The sequence below is a fragment of the Ambystoma mexicanum genome, chromosome 6q (assembly GCF_040938575.1).
Source record: "Ambystoma mexicanum isolate Mex_15411 chromosome 6q, UKY_AmexF1_1, whole genome shotgun sequence".
Classification (NCBI taxonomy): domain Eukaryota; kingdom Metazoa; phylum Chordata; class Amphibia; order Caudata; family Ambystomatidae; genus Ambystoma; species Ambystoma mexicanum.
Genome location: NC_090937.1, coordinates 1567823294 through 1567846685, shown reverse-complemented (window position 1 = coordinate 1567846685; position 23392 = coordinate 1567823294). Strand labels below are relative to the sequence as shown.

At 48.1% G+C, this 23392-nt stretch overlaps 1 protein-coding gene across 2 annotated transcripts in view; it reads right to left on the bottom strand.

Moving 5' to 3' along the window:
* ZNF638 (zinc finger protein 638) overlaps positions 1-23392 on the bottom strand; it is an 846814-nt gene that overhangs the window by 449737 nt on the left and 373685 nt on the right. For both annotated transcript variants that reach the window (XM_069632287.1, XM_069632288.1), the window contains one exon: positions 1135-1263. In XM_069632287.1, coding sequence (XP_069488388.1) covers positions 1135-1263 — 129 coding nt within the window. The remainder of the gene's footprint in view (positions 1-1134; positions 1264-23392) is intronic.

Genomic DNA, 23392 nt, shown 5'->3' with positions numbered 1-23392 from the left:
AAACCACTACCACCAGCCATTTCGATAGAAAAGGCTAGTAGTTGACTGCTACATGAGTTTCTAGACACAGGGGATACTAGGTAACCCCTCCAGCACTCTATAGGAAGATAGTGTGTGCTGGGTCTAGGAATTTTAAAAGAATTTACTAGTCAATTTAACCTTACATTCTCTGGGAAACAATAGTTTATCCCAGAGAAGGTAAAAAGACTTCCATGTGTCACTGCACGGAGGGTGCTGTGTAACACATGAAAATATTCCTATGGAGTTAAACCTAAAACTTCATAATCAAAGAACACAAGAGTAAAACACACAATCAAAATACATGAGTGGGGACAAAGGGTCACACTCCAGGTAAAATAAAATCAAGTCCTCAAAATCCAGCAAAGTTGCTGGGGATCTCCAAGGTGGAGGGAATTCGCACATTTGAGAATTCTCCCTAACAGCGGAAAAAAACAATCTGAGGGACCTCGACTCGTGTAGGACCATGAATACAGTGGACGTCTCACTACGGATAGTATTACTGACACACCCAGTCAGCGTGAGTTTCGAAAACGTAATACTCTGCGGTTACCCCGAGATGTTGGCCTATGCATAGCATGTGATCTAAGCAGATCCACAAACTTCACAAATATAAATAAAACCATTTTTTTACATAAGTTTCTTTGGACCTTACACTACAAATTCTTTGTACCTCCCTACAACCCGCTCTCCCTCTTAAAATAAGCCTGGCTACTCTGCTACACCCCCATTAGCTTGAGTGGTACAGACTTACACTAGACGTTGGAGCTCTGCAATGCCTAGATTGTTCTACAAGGTCCTTTGGGTGGACTTTAGATAAAATGTCCCAACAGCAAGGACAGGATTTAAAATCATAGCAACACGCTGGAGTTGCGATTGATATCAATGGGGAGCGAGCTGCAAAAGCATTTTACCCAACATCAGAGTAGCCTTGGCTGCTCGGCTACATTTACACCCCGTGGGACAGTGAGGTATCTGAGTAAGATACTTTTTAACATAGCTGGTTTTTAGTTTTTCTTTGCTCAGCACTTGACATGTAAAGAACTAGGTATACAAACCATCAGGTATCTTCAAATTGGGTGGGTCATGTGCAAGTTGTATATAAATATAAAATACCTGTTTGTGAGATGATAATAAAATAACATCCTTCACACCACCAAACGGCTTTGCCAGGTTAGCAATTTCTTCTGCAGTATAATCCTTCTCAGGAAAGTTAGTAACAAGTATAACACCGTAGTCCACATCCTGTAAAAGAAAATCATGGTCAATTGCAGTTCTTTGTATCTCAAAAACAGTGTGCAAGAAAAAAACACATGCAATACAGAATACCATTGATTGGCAGCTCTGGAGTAATTCTACAAACTGAACAATTTACTTCCCCTTCAGTAATGTTTATTCCAGTTGTTGGGGAGATTTCCTAAAGTCTTGCTTGAGGTAAGACTTTCGTAAGCTATCCCAATGGTTTGTAGTAACCCCACAAACTCTTAGAATCAGTCTGTATAACTGCTGACACCTTGGTAGAGTGGCAGAGCAGTCAAGCTTACCAAAAGACGAAGATGTGAGCTGTTACACTGAACCTAGTTAGTAATGCACAAAGAAACGTACACTCTCCGTCTCAGGGGCAGCATGCTCGCCTTGGAATCAAGACGATACAGAGCAACACAGGTTTGTTTCCCGGGTCCGCGCTTAGCAACCTCTGGGTATTCAGCACGTTATAAATAACCAATTACAATAATATAAATGTAATTTAAATTACAAGATTGACTTTAAAATACTTAGCACAATAAACCAAAACATTTAGTTGGTTATACTTTAGAATACTTTTCAAAGGCCACTGCTTAGTTTGTAGTTGCAGTTACATGTTGTAGCTTTTGACAGTAATGACAGTTCTATCATATTATTGCTAATAACGGACTTGTGAATCATAGAAATACAGTATAGACATTTGTATTATTTGTATTGTGCACCTGTCCCTGGGGCATCTGGGAGCATTTCCTAAGGTTTGCATACGTTCCATAGAGGATACATACAATGTTCAACAGGTACATACACAGTATTAGCAGGTACATAGGCTACAACAAGGTGCATAATTTACAGGTGTAGTTACAGCAAGGAGAGAGGTGAAGGAGATAGATCCTGCATACATGAGTATGAGAGGATTATACATTATGTATGTGAAGAAGCTAGGTCAAGCTCCTGTAGCCAGAATTTGGTTTTACTCTTGAATTGCTGATAAGAGGGTTCAGATCTAAGTGTAGTGGGTAGCGTATTCCACAGTTTAACAGCCAGAACAGACCAGCTGGATCCACCAGCTTTCTAAAGCAGGGAATAGTTGGAGAATGTGTTTGTGCAGATCTCAGGGGTCTGGTGGAGGTGTGGGCAGTAGGAATAGCAGGGCGATGTTCGCCTGGGCCTTGAGTCAATGGAAGGGTTTTAAGGGATATCCTGTGCTCAAAAGATAGCCAGTGAAGGTTTTGTCTTGTGTCCGATATGTGTAGTTTCCTCTGAATGTTAAGCGCAGCTCTGATGGCATTCTGGGTTACTTGTACCTTGTTGATGTTACTTTGGCTAGTCCTAAGTAGAGGCATTACATTAATCAATTTTGGCCATAACGAGGATTCTGGCAAGGAAGATGCAATTGGGTACAGTGAGAAAAGGTCTGCACGCAGTAATAATTTTGCAAGTATAGGCTGATGCTGCTACCACAACATTAGTTTGTCTTGTGAGCGACAGTGTGGAGTCAAGGTAGATACCTATTGTTTTAGTATCATTAGAGACCTGGATGGCGTTTCCATCAATAATTAAGGATTTGAATGCAGTATACAATTTGTTAAGTCTGAATTGTGAGCCGATAAGCAACTTGGTATTTTCATCATTAAGGCAGAGCCCATGAAGCGTCTGAATGACTGTAGACTTCATTAAGCGCTTGTGTCGGTTGAGTAGTCACCAGTGATAGGGATGAGTATCTGAGTGTCGTCTGCATAATTTGTGCAGGTGACACAGATAGTCAAGAATGTCAGAGTGGTTTCGTAAACACATAGGGTTGGGAGACATGACCCTTGCGGGACCTCACAAGGGACAGGTGACGGTTCAACAGAAGCGGAGGGTGAGAAGACCCTCATAGTTCAGTTTGCCAAGAAGAATCTGATCCTAGAGGTAGCTTCATCTGAGAACGGGTCCACTGTTTTCAGTTCGTGGCAGAGAATTTGGTGGTTGACCAAGTCAAAAGCTGCTGATAGGTAAAGTAGTAAAAGGGCTATTTTGCCCTTGTTTTATGTCTTCAATTTGCGTTATTATGTCAGTACCGTGTCTAGTACGGAAGCCCGAAGGCCTAGGAATTTGTTCGTTTCTAAGTAGTCCTGGATTTGTAAGTAGGCTGCATGATGCAGGATTTTTAATAGAAAGGGCACCGTTGTAAAGTTTCTGTAGTTAGACTGGTTACTCGGGTCGAGGTTAGGTTTTTTTAATTAAGGGGATGATCCATGCATCCTGAAGGTTATCAGAGACAGACCCTGATTCAAAGGATGCATTAATGAAGGCGGTAATGAAAGGGGAAAGGTTGTGCGCAGCCGCCTTAATGACAGGTGCACTGCATAAGTCACGTTGGCAATTGGAAGGCTTAAGCGTCTTAATGTTTTCAACTTCCCATGTGGACAGGGGTGAGAATCTGAATGGTTTGAATGAGTGCTATTGTGGGTGGAGGATTTAGATTCTGGATCTGAGTGTAATATGCATTTTTTTAGTGTTTATTTTAGTTTGCAGCAAGGATATTTTATCAAGGAGAGCCTTTTGGATGTTAGTGCTCCAAGAGGTGTCAGTGATGCACTTGCCTAATGGGACTATGCGAGCCTCAAGTTCTTTAAGGATCTTGAAAAGCTCTTTTGTGTTAGATTCAGCTTGTAAAATCCATTATAGGTGTATTTTTGCTAGAAATATAGCTTTTTTTGTAGTTGGAGGCAGTATTCAATACTTTTATTGGCTTCTGAGGGGAGGCTTTTCCAGTGCGCCTCTGCATTTCTTTTTGCTTTGCTAAGGTCACTTAGATGTGGTGTGAACCACAAATTAAGGTAGGGCGTGGTTTTGGGCAGTTTTAATGGAGCTTTAGTTTTTGGCGCTTTTATATATCCACTAGAGCTGTCGGGTCAGTGTAAGAAGATGTGTTGGGAAGGGGAAGGATCATAGGGGGAAGTTTCTACTTCGTTATGTCATTCTTTCAGGGAATGGATGGAGCGAGCAATATTTAGTTTAGGGCTATGTGGTGTAGATTTGATTGAGAAGGTCATTTTGTGATAATCAGACCATTTACATGGTGAAACTGACAACAGTTTGAGCGAGCAATTCAGATCCGCGAGCCAATCAAGGGTTCTCTCTTTGATGCGAATAGGCTTCTGGATGTGGCGAGTAAACTCGAGATCTGAAAGTGTATTGGCTAAATCAAGGGCTTTGATGTCGTTTGGGTCTTGGAAGCCAAGATTGAAATCTCCAAGTATTATGCTTTTAGAGTTAGGCTTTGTATTAGCTGCGAGGAGTGCTGACATGTCATCTGAGAAGGTGGAAATGGGTCCTGGTGGTCAATAAATAAGGTGCACTGTGGCAGTTGGATTTGGTGATGAAAGCAGTTTGATGGATAATAATTCAGCAGAGGGGATCTGCAGATTATGGATAGTTCAAGGTTCAAGAGAGCTCTTAAAAATGAAGGCAATGCAATCAACTTTAGAATGGTTGGTATTCCCATCACATCGAATGATGGCTTAGTTATCTCTAACAGCGAGGGACAGTTATGGACCAGCTGCTGCGTTTAACCACGTTTCCGTAATGGTGAAGCAGAAAGTCTTCAGTTATAATAAAATCGGCAATATCTAGTGCATGAGCAAGGAGGGATCTGGTGTTGATGAGGGCACCTTTAATCATAGTGTCTTTAGCACTGGACTTGCTGTTCTGCAGGTGGGTTGTGGCATTGTCAGTGCCAATATTACTGGTGCCAATCATGGGAGTCAACCAACAACCAGGAACTGCATGGTAGGAGTGGTCTAGGTGGGAGTAGAGCATAGCCACTTATTAATCTGATCTATAACAAACTATTTCTGCTGCCTATCTCGACCTTACACTGTTAAATCTAGCTGTGTTCGTATTGTAGTCATTTGATCAGATAGGCGTAGACCTCTCACAATATAGGACTCTCAAATCTTGCTGATCATTATGATTACCGTGCTGTACTCTACCTCCCAAGACTTTCAACTCTAGATAGTGCCCCGAATGTTTACTGTGTTGTACTCTGCCTCTTAAGATTGACATTGTGCCCAAGAGATATTGTATTCTATTCCACGCCATTACTACATCCCAAATCCAGTTAGCGCACTGAACATGTACGGAGTCTAATTCCACCTAGTAAGTCTGTCTCATCTAGATGGCAACCCCATCTCGCAAGCATCCACCTCTCACACCAGTCCATATTCATAGAACCTTGCGCTCCCTCCCAGTCCTCATTCAGCCCCCACGGCTCACCAACCGCACACTAGCTCCCACCTTCGAGCCCCACAACCAATCCTTCCCTGAGCACACCCGTATACATCCCCCTGTCCACCTCACTTCAGCATACTGCCACTCACCCAATCCTGCCCCCGCCCCTCCATCACCACGTTGAACCCTAAAATCAGAGCCGCACTCTGGCACACCAGTTACCCCCCCCTCCTCTGAAACCCATCCTCCCCGCACCTTCCCACCCAAACTCTTCACCCCCCTTCCAACCCTCCCTCTGTCCGCTTCCGAGAACTCCCCATTTCAACACGACATGACACCCCGCCCCACATCAATCTCAAAAATCAGAGCCACGCTATGGCGAGCCAACCACCTCCCAGCCCTGAAACCCATCATGCCCCTCCATTCCCCCAAACTCAACACCCCCCTCGACCCCACTGACACTATTGAAAACGTTCCAATACCCCTTGCCAGGTCACCCCTCCACCAATCCAACTCCGAAACTGTTAGGCAGAGTTTGCATGCAGTACCCTTTGGGACCACTACACACAATTAAGACTATAGCAAACCAACCTTTGGTATAAGTCTGTACTACACAGTGTTGAGAGCGGAGCTGAGCAGCCAGGCATCTCAAGAGGGGAATGTGCGCTGTAATGTTACACGGAGGTCTACAATCACAGATGTTCCAATAAACTTGCACTCAAGGTTTATTGGTTAAACACGTATTAATTTAAACAGTCAGTTATAAAACATTCACTAGAAGGAGGTAGTTAAATATTACACACAAAAACACATCAGTACTGTACACTAAGTTTGAGGCATTCAGACTACTTTGAAGGAGGAGCAAAATGGCATTCAGAATACTTTGAAGTAGGAGCAAAAAGGCATCGTTATCAGAACATTAAAAGGAATTACAATTATTCCTTCGACAGTGCAGATACTTGAGTTCACCAGAAGAGTCAATTCAAATTCAATAGGCTAGGCCAAAGTCAATGGGCTGGATAGGATAAAAACGGTTCTGGTAAGTAAACAGTAAAGTCTCTGTAAAAGTTCTCAGAAGTAGTTTGTAAAAGGCAGAATCATATGTTGGGTCACAAGCCGATTAAGCCTGCAAGTTGCAAAAGTTTCAAGCACTTTCACTGCAAGAGGTAAGTTTCAGTCTTGTTTCACAGTACCTTACAAATGAAGAAAAAGCTGCAGCTGAAGACTTCCATTCCTGGCAGTTCCCGAAGATCTCACTGTGCCTGGGCCTCAGTCGCGGGGACAAGAGGGAGGAGGTTGGGGGACTCCTGCACTGGACTGACCAAAAAGCTGGCAACTGACAAATCTTCAATTCTGGTAGCTGTAGTCAAGCACACAAACTGGTGTCCCTCTCCCTGGTTATTCCGTTTCCTGCCGCACTCTGAGGAAAATACAACCAGCTCTGTGATTGGTATCCAGGTGGCTTAGGGTTGAGTTGATTGGTACCACCAACTCAAAAGGGAGAAGTCGTCCTGCAGGGGCTTCTCTGGCGAGGTGAATTTGGCGATTTGGATCTGCAGCAGGACTACTGGGCAAACCAACAGTCCAGAATTTGCAGCAGCCGTTATCTTCAAGTTCATCTTCGGTTCTTTCGTTATAGTGGTCAACTGCCTTCCAAGCCAAAAGACTTGCCTTTTATTCAGTTCTCTCCCATTCATTCCAGCCTAGCGGTCACTCACCCAAGCAGGGTGGCTGTCCTTGCTGGACAGTCAGCCAGCCAATCACGCCAGAGTGCATTTGGGTCTCCAAGGAGACTAAGCACAGGGAGCATCGGGCAACTCCCTCACTTCCTGCCCACCACAGACACTCAGGCGCCAGAGGCGGTCTTCAGTCCTGAAGCCTGCCAAAGGCAAAAGAACAAAGGAACCAAACTAGTTTTGGCACGCAGATCAAAGCTCTAGAAGGATCGTTGCAAAGAAATGGCGAAAAAAGAAGACCGGGACATGTTTTTACCGAGGGAGCTCAGACGCCATCTTGAAAAATTGGCTCACGCAATTTAATGCTACAGGTGTTCGAATCGGGACACCACATGGTAGTTAATTGTATAAACCACTGCCACCAGCCATTTCGGGAGAAAAGGGTATCATTTGACTGCTACATGTGTTTTTAGACACAGGGGATACTACGTAACCCCTCCAGCACTCTATTGTAAGATTGGGTGTGCTGGGGCTAGGACTTTAAAAAGACTAGTAAAGTCAATTTCACTTTACTTACTCTGGGGAACAGTTGATCCCAGAGAAGGTATTTAAACCTTTGGGAAAGCCTTCCCTGTGCCACTGCACTGAGGGTGTTGTGTGACAAATGAAAAGATGATGCCTATGGAGTTGTTTAGGCTCCATAACCAAATGAAACACGAGTTAAACACCTCAAAATACGAGAATGGGGAAAAAAGGGTCACACTCCAGGTAAAAAAGAATCAAATCCTCAAAATCCAGCAAAGTTGCTGGGGGTCTCCAAGTTGAAGGGAATTCGCACTTTTGAGACTTCTCCCCAACACAAACCAGCCCACTGGTGCACCAAACACCCCAAACCCTCACCTCCCTCAATCCCTACCTCCCACCCAACTACAACCACCTCACTCCTCCCCGCCCCATACCTTAGTGCCCCTATCCAATCTCCTAAAAGTGCTGCCTGACACCCACAACCTCCTCCACCCTTTACCGCCCCTCTTAACACCTCCTTGACACTGGCCAACAACCACCCACCATATCACTTTCCCCTCTCTAAAAACAGCTTGTATCGCCTTCACAAGAACAGTAGCTGCTTCTCCTTTGCCCTCCGACCCCCCCCTCCACCTCCACTGCACATAAACCCTTGAAATGTAGAAAACGATCTTGGTCAGCCTACTCCTCACCATCTCTACCCAGCGTCCCAATCCCTCCCTCTACATCCCAGCTACTCACCCTTGCCCTCTCCCCCTCCTGACTTCTCACCCTGCACACCGGACCCCCATTCCTTCCAGACCCACCTGAGACTCTCCCCCACATTGTTCCCTTGAGCAACACCCATCTGCCCACCCCCACTATTCTCTACCCACACACCTCACATCCTCCGCCAACCTACTCTTCCCAGCCACCAGACCTGCCTCCACCCACCTCCCCTCCTAACCTATCCCTTCCCCTCTACCCCTTCCCTTCCCTCCCCTTCCCTCCCCTCCCCTCCCCTCCCCTCCCCTCCCCTCCCCTCCATCCCAGCCTCCCCCATATCCCCCTCACTTACACCCCAACTACCTCCATGACCACACCCCACTCCGAAGTCAAGTGCATCCTCTTGGACGCCCGCTCTGTAGGGAAAACGGACAGCATCTCCGACACCCTCTCCTCTGACAAACCTGACCTAGTCTATCACTGAAACCTGGTTCTCGGACGACTTTGCCCCTGTTTCACATTAGGAATTCCTCCCGGCTACTGCCTCATCCCACAGACCCTCAAGAGGAGGTGGCGTGCCAGTGATCTTCAAATCTCACTTCTCCGTCTCACTCGTAGATTCTCAGATTCCTTTCCATCATGCAAATCCATCCTTGTTTCTCACTACCAATGACTTTCTCGCACAGCTTCTTAATCATTTACAGACCCCCTGGTTACGACAGACATTTCACAACCAATCTCTGAAGCCACCATTCAAGTAAATCACCCCTCCCTGACTCTCCTAGGAGACTTCAATAGTTGGTTGGACATCCCCACCAACCCCTCACTGGTCGACAGTCTTGTTCCGCTCAACCTCTCCCTCCACATGAACGGCCCAACTCATTCTAAAGGGCACACCCTAGATGCCATCTTCAGCTCCCATGACCTGATACACTAGTTTCTCCCCCCCCCACTTTACCACTCATCTGGTCTGACCATTATGTTGTGCCTTTCTCCATCCTCCCCTGCACCCACCCCACCAACCTGCCCCCACCAACCCACCACAAATGCTGGAAAAAAAAAACGAAAGATCTCCCCTGACCTAGCCGAAGCCCTGCTTCTCAAACCCACCACAACCCCCACCGCTGATGGATCCTTAACCATCGACTCATGGCTCAAGGACTCACTAATCCAGCTCTCCCCTTCATGTCCCTCATCCTCATGCCTTGAACCTTTTCCCAAATGGTTTACCCCTGAATTTAGGAATGCCAAAAACTAAAATCCCTGGAACGCAAATGGCGAGCAGAAAAAAAACGTCTCAGTAGATCCACCTTCGCTTTGCACCATCGCAACTACAAAGCTGAAATCCGACAAGGCCAAAAAGCTGCCGCCAACAGTCGGATTCTCTACTGTGGAAACCGCAGCAAAGCACTTCACAGAATCAGATCTGAATTCGCCAAACCCGCTTGAACCTCTGCCCAAACAACCCCATCACGATCGATCCGCGACACTCCCCCTCCAATTCCACACCACTGCTCTCGAAAGAACGACTTCCCTTAGACTGTCCCTCTCCCCAACCCAAATACTGCCCACACCAACACCACCCCCCGCCCGCAGCCGAAACCCCTGGGCGAGGGGTGTGTTGCTGTGGATGGTATTTGGGTTGGGGAGAGGGACATTTTGTTAAGGGAAGTCGTTATGTCGACAGCAGTGGTGTAGAAGTGGAGGGAGAGAGCCGCAGATCGATTGTGATGGGGTTTGGGCAGAGGTTCGATCAGGGGTGATCTTTCATTTTTTTTCTACAGCATTTGCAGTGAAGGGGGTGTGGGTTGGTGGGGTGGGACAGGGGTTAGGATGGAGAAAGGGACAATATAATGGTCAGACCAGATGAGTGGTAAGGGGGTGGGACTAGATGTATCAGGTCATGGGCGCTGAAGATGGTGTCTAGGGTGTGCCGTTTAGAATGAGTTGGGCCGTTCATGTGGGAGAGGTTGAGCGCATCAAGCCTGTCAACCAGTGAGTGGGTCATGGGGTTTGCAGGGATGTCCAACCAGATATTGAAGTTCAATGGGATGAGGCAGTGGCCGGGGTGGAGAGGGGGGGTTTTGGGGTGGGCGGATGCCTAATGTGCAACATGGGCAAAGTCATCCGAGAACCAGGTTTTAGTGATAGACTAGGTCAGGTTTGCCAGAGGAGAGGGGGGTCGGAGATGCTGTATCCGTTTTTCCCTACAGAGCGGGCGTTCAAGAGGATGCACTTGACTTCGGAGTGGGGTGTGGTCATGGAGGTAGTTGGGGTGTGAGGGGTGGTTGGTGGGGAGGGGATGGGAGGTCTGTGGAGGCAGGGAAGAGAAGGCGGGCATGTGAGGTGTGTGGGTAGAGATTAGTGGGAGTGGGCAGATGGCCATTGGTCAAGGGAACAATGGGGGGGGGGGGGGGGGGGGAGAGTCTCAGGTGGTCAGGTGGGTCTCAAAGGAATGGGGGTCCGGTGTGCAGGGTGAGGGCAAGGGTCAGTGTAGCAAGATGGAGGGAGGGATTGGGACACTGGGTAGAGATGGTGAGGAGTAGGCTGACCAAGATCGTTTTCTACATTTTCTAAAATTAGAAAGTGTGCCCAACTACATTGAGTGTGCACTAAGATTCCCACTTTGTTGTCCCAAAATCTTCACTAAGTTGAATCTTCACGCTGGAAAGTCTGCCCAAGCAACATTGAACGTCCACTGGGACTTTGCTGTGTTGAATTGTGCAACTACATATTGAGGTCATGCGTTCGCCTCTACCCATTAATTTCACTATGCTAAATTGCATTTCTTGATATTACAACCAAGCCTCAACTCCGCCCGCACCTCGCCATGCGTCCATCCTAGCTAGATCCATGGTGAGAGCCTCACTCTGGCACGCCGTGATCCCCATCCCCCTTAACTCCTCCCCACTCAAACCATCCCACCCCCAACCATGATCTCACCCTATCCAACTCCCAAGCCAGAGGAGCCCGATGGCGCACCAACCATCCGAAGACCTGCATCTCCCATCCCTTCCACCCAGCAGAGCATACTCTTCCCTCCCCTCCCTCCACCCCCTTATACCAGTCCACCCCCCTTCCCACCACTGAAAGCTCAGACCCACCTCCACCCCCCCCATCCCCTGCACTCTCCTCCTGTCGACTCCCACTAACATCCACCACCCACCATATCCCTTCCCTAAAAACTGCACATCTCAACCTGGCAAGAACTCCCCCCTCCCTGACATCTTCCCACAGCTTCCTAATCTACAGACCCCACCGGCTATGCCAGACATTTCACAACCAACCTCGGTGACTATAACCACCATCCAAGTAAACCACCCCTCTCTCTCCCCTAGGGGACTTAAATATCTTCCTAGACATTCCCACCATCCCCATGACCCACTCACTAGTCGACTGCCTTGTTGCGCTTAGCCTCCGCCTCCACATGAACAGTCCAACTCACACTAAAGGACACTCTTAATTCAATCATTAACTCCCACGACCAGATAAATCTACCCATCCTGTTCCTGTCACCTGGTCTGATCACTTCATTGTCCATTTCACCATACGCTCGCCTGCCTCCATGACCATCCTTGCGCCAGCTGCCCTCCGCCGCTGCAAATGCTGGAAGAAACTAAAGATCCTCCCTGACCTAGCCGAAGCTCTTCAAAGACCTCCCTCATCCATCCCACGTAATGAACTCAACCATCTACTCCTTTGACTCCTGGCTCAATATCTTATTAATCCCGCTCACCCTCACATGCCAATCCTCCGCTCGCCGTGGTCCTAATCCCAGATGGTTTACACTTGGTTTGCAGATTGCAAAACAACTGAATAAATCCCTTGAACGCAAATGGCGGAAAAGTGAGTAGATCCACTCGCCATCGCCACTACAATGCTGAAATCCGAAAAGCTAAAAAAGCCCACTACAACTCCCGAATTCTCAACTGTGGAAACCGCAGCAAGAAACTCCACAAAATTTCTGAATTCGTCAAACCGACCTGTACCTCAGCCCAATCCACCCCATCGCAATCACTCTGACTTGCTCTCCCCACTTCTACACCACTGCCCTCGACAGAACCACCTCTTAACAAATTGGCCCTCCTTCCGGCCGCCCTATCAATCACACCCCCCTCCCCACCCGCCACGACCACTCCACCCACTTTCGACTCGTTCACACCAATCTCGAGAGACTAATTTCTCAACCTCTCTGCTCGGACACCATCCGGCTCGCCCCCCTTGACCCACCTCAGTTCTCAAAGAAATATTCTCATCCACCTGCGCAGGAGAGTACGCAAGAACATCCTAAATGACTCCCTCTGCTCGGGAAATTTTCCCCCAATGCCTTCAAAGCTGCACATATCAAGCCTCTTCTAAAAAACATTCCCTCGAAAACAACCGCCCCATCTCAAACACCAGGTTCCTTGCTAAACTCATTGATCAAACTGCATACTCCCACTAAACGTCTGTCGAATCTAACAACCTCCTGGACCCCGCACAATCAGGCGACAGAGCACGACACGGAAACGAAACCACTCTGGACTAAGTCTGGGACAATCTTAAAATCGCTAAGGACTCTGCAAGATACGCTGCACTAATCCTAGACCTCTCTGCTGCCTTCGACACAATTAACCCCTCAATCCTCCTTGACCGCCTCCACTCCCTAGGAATCTGTGGAAATGCTCTCAAATGGATAGCCTCCTTCCTCGACAACAAATAACCCTCCTCTCCACCTTCACTTCTGTCGCACGACCAGTCAATACTGGAGTACTACAAGGAGCATGCCCATCAGCCCTCCTGTTCAACCTCATGTCCACCCTCCCCGGAATAACCCGCCCGCACAATATCCTGTGCTATAACTACGCCAATGACACCCAAATTATCCTAAAACTCCTCAACTCAGACACCAACTCTCAGCCTGACCTCGAAGTCTGGCTCCTTGATAGTTGCAGGACTACAAACCACCTCCTCCTAAACCCCACTAAAACCAAAATCATTGTGTGCGGCAACACCAAGCTTCTCCCACAACCTTTACCCTGGCCCACATGCACAGGCAATCCACCCACCACCTCTGCAAAAGTAAAACACCTTGGATGCACTCTCGACTCAGACCTACCCTCTTGCCAAATCAACATATCAAGTCTTGTCATTACCACCTCAAAATTCTTAGATGCATTTTTCCCTACCTCTCCTTTCCTAACACACTTGCCGCTGTTCAGTCCATTGTAATGTCGAGATTGGACTACGCCAACTCACTCTCTTGGGGTCCGGGCATACCAACTCATTAATTACAAAGAGCAAAACGCTGCAGCCAAAATGCTTCTAGCACTAGGCCCAAGAGACCACACCTCTCCAGCTGTCAGAACTCTCCACTGGCTCCCAGTTGGACGAAGTGCCACATTCAAAACCCTATGCATCACGCACCACGCAGTGCACAAAACCGGCCCACTACACCTGCAAGACAAGCTTAAACCATATCACTGACCGCGCACTCCAAGATCAAGCTCTGCCCTCCTTTTAGTGATACCAAACACTAACCGAGTCAGGATAGGAGGATCCTCGTTCTCAGCCTTGGCCCCCACTCTATGGAACTCACTTCCACAACACATCCAACTCAACGAAGACTACCAGTCATTCTGCAAACTACTGAAAACGTGGCTCTTCCCAGAACACCAATGACCACCCAAGATATGTTCAAACCCCCCAGCAAATGAATGACAAATCTCACAATGAAGCTGTCCTACCTGGTGCACACCCACACAAGACCATGGATGGATCAGAGTGAACGGAGTCGAAGGATGGAATAAACAGAGTGAACAACACAGTAAACAGAAAATCAGTTGATTAAACAGGGAACAATAAATTAGTAAATGGAGTGGATGGAGTGGATGGAACGGATAGGGACTAAAACCGACTAAATGGAACAAATGGATGAAGCAGATGGAACGGAAGGTGCAGATGGAACGGAATGAGTGGACGTCCCAGATGGTGGACACGTCCCAGATGGCGCGGAGGAAACACCTGTTCAACATGAGGTTACCAAAATATCTATCCCCAACAACTATACCAGCTGCACACACATCCGCAGCACCCACGCACCATACGACTCCTGACTTGAACTTCGGTTCCCAATGGCGTTCAACCTACCAGTGCTTTGTCATCATACCAATGATATATAAGGCGCTATATAAATGCCAAGTAACATAACATTCCATCCGAGTGTGGCACTTGCTAATCCTCAATATCCTATCTAGATGTGAGGCAGGGCCAGCAATCATGATTCCATCAAGTGTGGCACTTGGTAACATTCACACTTCTATCCAGATAGGACCCAGGACAAAGTTGAGAATCCCATCTAAGTGTTGCACATGCTAACATTGATATTTCTATCTAGATGTGACGCAGGCTAGGTGTGTGGCACATGCTAACATTTACAATCCTATCCAGACGCAGGCTAATCTTCACAGTTCTCTCCAGGTGTGGCACTAGTTAACATTGTCAAGTATGTCGGTATATAATGCAGGCAACATTTACAGTCAAGCCATGAATATATTTAGGCTGGTGGTCACAGATCTCCAATAATGCATGGTGTAAGGCTATGGCAGTCTATGTTATGGAAAGGTAAGGTAGAGTGGCGGGAGCTTTCTGGAGTAGAGTAATTGCTCTACGCCCCACCCCTTCTACACTTTGTTTTTGTTGGTGTCTGTTGACTGCAGGCTTCATTAGCTTCCCCTGCTGACACTTTCTGGATCCACCTCTGTTGGAGCTGCCCTTTGCCTTGGGGCCCTTCGCCGCAGAGGGCAGCCCTGGTGAGGCCGTTTAAGACCATCCATAGCCCCAATGATGCGGCAGGGGGCTCAGGAGGCAGGAGCAAGGATAAGGAGGCTGGTATAAGGCTGGGGAAGCAAGGCGGCACGCGAGTAGGATGACAATTTATTTTTTAAAAGGCTGCTGGCCAGGTCCCAGGAGGGTCCTGGGCGTCTCCACTCACCTGCATCTCCAGGATGTTGAGTGCATGGTGCGCCTAGGGCCTAATCAATGGGTTCAATTCAGCCAATCACGCGGCAGGGGTGGCTCGGGAGGCGGAGCATAAGGAGGCAGGGATAGGGCTGGGGAAACGAGGTGGCAGGGGGACAATATATTTAAATAAATGTGTAAAAATAGTCAAAATCAATAGAACTAATGGACGGAGTTGGAGGATTTATGGAATGGACAGACGCAATAGATAAAAGGACGGTTGCATAGAAAGGATAGATGACCTAGATGGAGGCTTGTAGGGCAAGCGGATGGATCGAATGGCGTGGCCGCATGAACCAGAGAATAGACGAAATCAATAGAACCCAAGGATGGAGTTGATCAGCGATGGATGGACAGGATCAATGGAATGATGCTGGATGGAAGGATAGATAACATGGAGTGGATGGATGCATATGGGGCAAGTGGATGAACTGATGGCTTGCATGCAGGCAGAATGTTTGAAAGATATGTACAGAGAATTGACATTGAATGGAGTGGGCTGTTCGGATGGGAGTAGAGTGGACCGAATGGATGAAATAAATGAAGTGGATGGAGTAGATGGAACTGATGGAGTGGCTGGGGTGCATAGAACAGTTGGAATGGTTGAAAGATGAAATGGATGGAACGGATGGAAGGTTGGAATGATTGAAAGATGAAATGGATCGAACAGGCAGAGCAGATGGGGTGCACAGAACGGTTGGAATGGTTGAAGGGGACGGAACGGACAGAGGGGATAGAGTAGACTGAATGGAACGTACGAAATGGATAGAGTAAACAGAATAAATGAAATGGGCAGTCGACAGAAGGGAGAGCGCGGATGGAACGGAGAGAGCGGATGGAACAGATGGGATGGAACCCTGTTCAGGTGTCTGGTCTCGGCGGTCTAAAGATAATCATAACACATCACTATGCTTACTCTACACCATCCTTCAACTAGAAAACAGCTATACCCCTGATTAATTCAGCCTAGCTGTTCACATACGAAAATGACCACATGAACACCTCATCACCCTAAAGCACATTCCGGCCTAGTTGCTCACATATGCGTCCTTCAGGCCTAACGCAGCCAGAGCCAAGTCTAGGTGTCCAACGACCAGACTGCACACATACAACCGTTATCTACAGCACCATACCCATCGCTAGGATGCAGCTACCACCCGGCAATTACATCAGCTGCTTGCATATCCTGTGCACCCACGCACCCTGCGACTATCTCTACTGATCAGAACTACAGTTCCCGAGGGCATTCAACCTTCCAGCGCTTTGAGGTCATACCAATGATATAGAGAACTATATAATGCCAAATAACATAGGTCTGTACTAAGTTAGTGTGACTGGGCAGCCAGGCCCATCTCAAGAGGAGTAAATGTGAGCTGTACAAAAGAAATCTGTCAATACAAGTAACCAAATAACACTTGCACTCAAGTACAGTTATAGTTAACTTATTTAACGTCAGTTTATTAAAAAAGATTTAAAAAGGGCAATAAATGCAACAATCAAATACTTCGAAAATAAGTTTAAGGAGAATTCTAATTTTTGTGCTAATTCCCTTAAACTTTAGAGACCCACAGCTCTTTTGCTGGATTTTTAATTTTAACCCTGGAGTGAACTCTTTCTCACTTATGTATTTTTGATCTGATTTAGACTAAAACTGCATAGACATCTACTTTTGTATGGTGACAGCACTCATGTGATTTTTTTTGTTACCTTCACAACTTTAAAATGGCTGGTGGCAGTGGTTTAATTTTCCTACCAGTGTGCGTTTATACCACAGACTAAATATTTAACTGCAGTAGTGCACCCATTTTGTCAAAATGACCTGTCTTTTCTCACCATTTCTTGCTTGTGCGGTGTTTCTCGGGTTTTACTCTACGCGCCAAACCAGGTTTAACCTTTAGTTTTGCCTTTGGCGGCCTTCAATGCTGAAAACCGCCTCTGGCTCCAATGCCTCTGGCAGGGCAGGAAGCAAGGGTGGTGTATGGTACGCCCCATCCTTAATCTCGGTTACCTGAATGCACCAAGTGCTGATTGGCTGGCTGTCATTGCAGGACAGCCACCCTGCTGTGTGAGTGACAGCTAAGATGTGCATGAATGGGAGAAACCTGCATAAAAGTAGATGTTTTAGACTAAAGCAGAGTCGACCACTGGACGAAACATCTGACGAAAAACGAAGAGAAGCTTGCTGCAAAGAAACGAAGAGAAGGTTGCTGCATCGTGCTGGACCTTTGAACTGCCCGGAGAAGCCCTGCTGTAGTGCCAAAGCTCCAACTCCGAATCGACTAGAGAATCACGGAACGGATGACTTCTTCCCTTGGGTTGGTGGGACCAACTAACCCCAAGATTAACTTTGCTGGAGGACCTTCCCCAACTGGCTGTACTTTGCTGCTGCTGAAACAGAGTGCTAGGGGTCGAGAAATCCATAGTTGAGTGCATAGTCTAAGCCGGTCCAGAGTTTCAGGAAGATCCCGAGGACCCTACCTAAGCAGGACCTCCCAAGCCAAAGTCACACCAGAGTGCTGGACTAGGTTAGTCTGCAAAAGAAAACTGCTTTAATGTGACCTGCTCAGGGACCATGCTGCAAGCGCCAACTTCTGCAGGAGGGTTGGATGACCATGCCCCACTGCTGCGATAGTAGATTAGCTAGGCCCAGTGGAAGGTGGTCCGCCAAGCTGAGCAGCTCCGAGAACCATGGACTCGCCAGCGGTTCTAGGTTAAAGGTTCGAAAACAAAAGGCTCGAATGCCCCCCCCCCTCCGACACCAAAAGGACCGAAAAAGTTCAATTTTTTTTTTACATTTCTTTATGTAGGGATTCCCCCAACCCCGTTTTCTCGTTTACATTTTTTCCACATACCAAACAAAAAAATAAAAAAAATGTGACCCTTTTATTTTCGATCCTTTTGGTTTCGATCAAAAGGGCATTCGACCCTTTTGATTCGAAACTTTGACCGGACATCTTCGCTGGCCACCAAGGAGCTACCAGAAAGATGCTGAGGTGCAAGGACTCCCTTATCTTGCACATCACCTTGGGACCCAGGGGGGTGGGGGAATTGGGGCTGGGAATGCATACGCATTCATGCTGTTCCACTATCTGCAACGCATCTCCCAGGGAGCCAGGGTCCTGTCCCTGCCAGGATGCGAACTGGGGGCACTTCCTGTTGTGCCATCTGGCAAACCGGTCCATCTGTGGATGACCCCATCTGTCGAAGGTCGAAGACCCATGAAGACCCGAATCGTTCAATTGACATTCAGAATTATCCACACCCAACCTGCTGAGCCTGTCCGCCTCCAGGTTTGACTCCCCCGGGAGGTGGATTGCTGTCAAGTGTATGTCGTTCACCAGAGCCTATTCCCAAATGCTGACTTCAAGGGTGCATAAAGAAGACCTGGTGCCGCCCTACTTGTTAATGTAATACATGCTGGTGGAGTTGTTCGTTTGAATGAGGACCAAACTCTGGACGCTGCGTTTGGCCAGGGTAGCTACCCACCCCTCCAAGAAAGAGTCTGTGGTGATGGTAACCTAAGGTGCTGGTTGCCAGAACGGTCTGCCTATCCTCAGGTTGCAGTCTGTGCTCCACCAGACCAGGTTCTTATGGAGAACAGGAGTAATGCCAACGAGTTCCGCCTGGGAACCCCTCACCTGATTCCATGAGGCTGCGAAGTGCAGTTGCAATCTCCTCATTTTGAATGCTGTGTAAGGCACTGCCAGAAGAAATGCTGCCATGATACCCAGGAGACGCCAGGCACGACACTTAAGTTGGGATCCCAATAAAATGGAATCAAGCAGGACTTTGCATAGTTCACCGAGAACCCCAGCGTTAGGTAGAATTCTCAGAAATGTTCAAATTTCCTCCACCTTAGAGACCCCTAGCAACTTTGCTGGATTTGAAGACTTGCTTTTTTTAACCTGGAGAGAGAGAGTGAGACCCTTTCCCCCCCACTCTTGTATTTAATGTGATTTTGAACACTGTTGGTTGTGGGGTCTGACAAACTCCATAGGCATCCTTTACAGTGTCACACAGCACCTTCAGTGCAGTGACACAGGTAAGTCCTTCAGATTTCACAAAGGTTTAAATACTTTCTCTGGGATAAACTGTTTCCCAGAGAAATAAAGTGAAATTGACTTTACTTACCATTGTAACATTCCAGACCCAGCACTACAACAGGGTACTGAAGGGGTTACCTAGTAGCCCCTTTGTCTAGCTTCTCATGTAACATTTTTATATTACCCTTTTCTCACTGAATGGCTGGTGGAAGCGGTTTCATTTTAACTACCATGGTATGCATTTACCAAGGGCTGCGTTCGCAGCTGGAGTAAAACACCCAAGGGTGCCATTTATGTCAAAATGGCCCCAGTCTTTTCTCCATTTCTTTATGGAAAGGTCCTCCTTGAGATTTACTCTTTGCGACAAACCAGGTTTGGCCTCTTTGTGCATTTTGCCTTTGGCGGGATTCACAAGTGAAGTCTGCCTCTGGCTACAGGTAGTCTGGGGTAGGTAGGAAGTGAGGGAGGTGCCCGAAACTCCCTTCGCATAGTCTCCTAGGAGACCCAAAATCACTCTGTAGTGATTGGCCGGCTGACTGTCCGGCAAGGACAGCCACCATGCTGGGTGAATGATAGCTAGGCTGGAATTAATGGGAGAGAACTGAATAAAAGGAGAGTCCTTTGGCTTGGAAGGCAGAGTAGACCACAGGACTAAGGAACCAAAGAACTTGAAGATGACACCAGCTGCAACTCCTGGATCGTTGGTTTGTCCGGTGAAGCGCTGCTGCTGTGCCGAAACACCAAGGTGACAGCAACAGAAGCCCCTGCAAGGACTTCTCCCCTGGAGTTGGTGGGACCAATCAACTCCAAAGTAAGCCACCTTGACATCCATCTCTGAGCTGGTTGAATTTCCACAGAGTTGCTGCTGGAAAACGTATAGCCAGGGAGAGGAACACCAGATTGTGTGCGTTGCTTTTAAGTTGGCCTAGAGCTCCAGGAAGATCCTCCGGACTACCAGGAAGCAGGACTGACCGAGCCTGAGCCCCAACAGAGTGCGGGGCCACAGCAGCAAAGAAAGCCCATCTCGACCGCCAGGCATCATAGTGTTGCTATTTGGGGTAGACGTGAGGAGCTGAAACACTGAACAGCCAGTGAAAGTGAAGTTTGCCGGTTGCAAATTTTGACCGTCCCAGTGCATTGCAGGAGTCCCCTGACTGAGGCACAGGAACAGCGAGAACTGCAGAGCTGCACAGAAACAAAAGTCATCTGCTGCATCTTTTCTTCATTTCTGAGGTACAGTAAAAAGTTTGAGAAACTTACCTCTTGCTGTAGAGTTGCTCGCATCTTCTACTACGCACAAGTCTAATCAGCTTGCGGTCCTACATTTGATTCTTCATTTCATCAAAGACTTCTAAGAACTTATTTTTCCATTTACCTACCAGAAGTGCTTCATCCTAAACAAGACTTTTGCCCATTGACTTTGGCTTAGCCTATTGAACTGAATGACTCTTCCGGCAATTGGGGGGGGTTCGAGATCCAAAAGTATTTGCCTGCTTAAGAATATTTGTGGTCTCTTGTTCGAATAACCTTTATCTTTTGCCAAATTCTAAGAGTATTCTAAATGCCAAAAGCCAGATATTAACTTCCCCAGCACCATAGTTCTTGAAGTTACCTGTGGGTGTAGGTTGTATCTGAGGGCCATCCCAAAAGGGTCTTTACTGATTGAGAAATTAAGTGCACACTATTGAAGTGTATTTGTGTGTTACTATTATATTGCACCCTTCTGAAGGCTTATTCTAACACTGATAAATTAACTGTTTATGTAAAACAAAAAAACACGTGCAAGTTTTTTGAATACCTGTAACTGAATCTCTGCAACTCCACTACAGCTCACATGGAGCCTGGTTGCTCAAAACGCTCCAAAACTGTAGTAGATGCTTATACCAAAGGTTGGGTTTCCTATACCTGTAGTCAGAGTGGTTTGTAGTGTTCACAGAGGGTACTGCATATAAACTTTGCCCAACACCCAGCTCTGTCAGTAGGCGAATGGTCCTCGCTGCGTGGTCGACGGCGATGTCCTTTGAACAGGCCCGAATGAGCCAGTCGTTCAAGTAAGGGTACAGGTGGAATAGTCGCAGCTGCGCTACCACCAAGCACTTGGTGAAAACCCTTGGCACCAACTTCACTCCAAAGGGCAGGGCTTTTAATTGGTAGTGCTTCCTTGAACCACATTGCGCAGAAACGCGGTATCCCATGGGGATGTGGAAGTACGCATCCTTCAAGTCCAGCTACGACAAAGTCTCCCTCCTCCAGCTGTCCAAGCACATGCTGAAAAGTGACCATCTGGAACTTTAGGGATTGGATGTCTGTTTAGACGACGTAGATAGAGGATGGGCTTGCAGACTTTAACGAGGAAGTACCTCGAGTCCACTCCAGAGCCAGTACACCAAAGCCCCTTTGGGACTAGCACCATCACGCCTTTTAACATGCCCCGCACCTGCAGCAGCTGCTGAGAGATGTGGTTTTCCTGCTGGGCCACTGGTGGTATTCAGGGACACTTGAAATTCCGGGGTGTGTCCGTGGGCAAGAACTTCCAGCAACAAACTGTCAGTGGAGATGGTCTTCCACCCGCTGACAAAGTTCGCCAGATGGCCTCCCACCGGGGTGCATGGGTGGGGGCCCGATGCCACGGTCAGTTCAATCCTGCTTGGATGTCGAAGGGCCTCCTTGGGGACCCCAGCGATGACGTCCTCCAAAGGCCTTGGAGCGGCCCTGAGGCCGAAGAGCAGGAGGGTTGGCGGTAAGAAGCAGAATCCCTGCCGAAACCCTTGGAAGATCCTAGGGACTTGCTGCCTGAGGGCCAAAAGGATGGCCTCTGTTGCTCAAGAGTGCCCAAGGAACGTGCCATGTCTATCTTTATAGCCTGTAGATTCATCCACAGCCTTCGCGAACAAATTGGCCCAAAGGGCATGTCCAGCACCTTAGACTGAACGAAAGTTGGTGGGCTTGAGCCAGTCACGACAACTAAGGCAAATGATGTTGCCCATTTGGCGGAACCCAGATTCGGCAATATCCCTGGCCACCGTGATGGCATGGTCCGATGGCAACTTCGCCTTCTGCAGAATTTCCAGCACTTCCGACCTCTTGTCGGCCGTGAGGAAGTTCAGGATGGGAGCAATCTTGAACAGCTCCCAGTCATGAGCCGCGAGGGCGCGTTGGTGGCTTTTATGGTCGTCGCAGAATAGATGAACCGTCTTCCCATGGCATCCAATTTCTTGCCCTCGCTGTCCGAAGGGGTGGATGCTGCCGAGGACGATGAGCCCAAGGACTTCTTGACCGCCGCTGACACCAGAGTGCGGAGACGGTTGGGCCCACAAGCACTTCGTCCCAATTGTCATCCAGGAGTGGGACCGAGAGGATGGTCTGCGATATAACAATCCCTCCTTCTCTGGAGCAGGCTAAAAAAAATTCCAAAGCTCTGGAGATCACATGGAAGATCTGGGAGGTGGCGACGGGAGATCCCCCCCCCCCTCCCATCTCACCGTCGTCATCCGTGCCAGTTGCCGTGCCCAGATCCATCTCATCCCTCAGGATGGGGGGGGGGGGTTCCTGGCAAGTAGGTGCAGGGTGTACTCTCCTCTTCTTGGACGGAGGCTCTCCCGTCACTGCAGGAGGGGCCTCCGGCACAATAGGCATCCTTGTCTGCCTCTGCAGTGCAGAGAGAATGTTCACCGAGACGTCTCTAGGGGGCAGCTGAGGTGGAATAGGCAGCTGGGGCACCGGCTGGGAGCCCAGGCCCTCGTCGCCGTGCTGCTCTATCCTCCAGACGAGCTCCACCCTCATTGTAGTCCTGGATGTGTGCAGGCAGAAAAGCTCCTCAGAGGAGATAGCCATACCCTGGAGGGCCACCGTGCCTTCCTCCCCCGATCCCCTCTTTGCCTCGGGGGGGGGAGGGGGGAAGGTCTCGGGATGATGACTGGCACATTCCCTGCATCTTTTCTATGGGCCGGAACGCAGCCTTCCTCC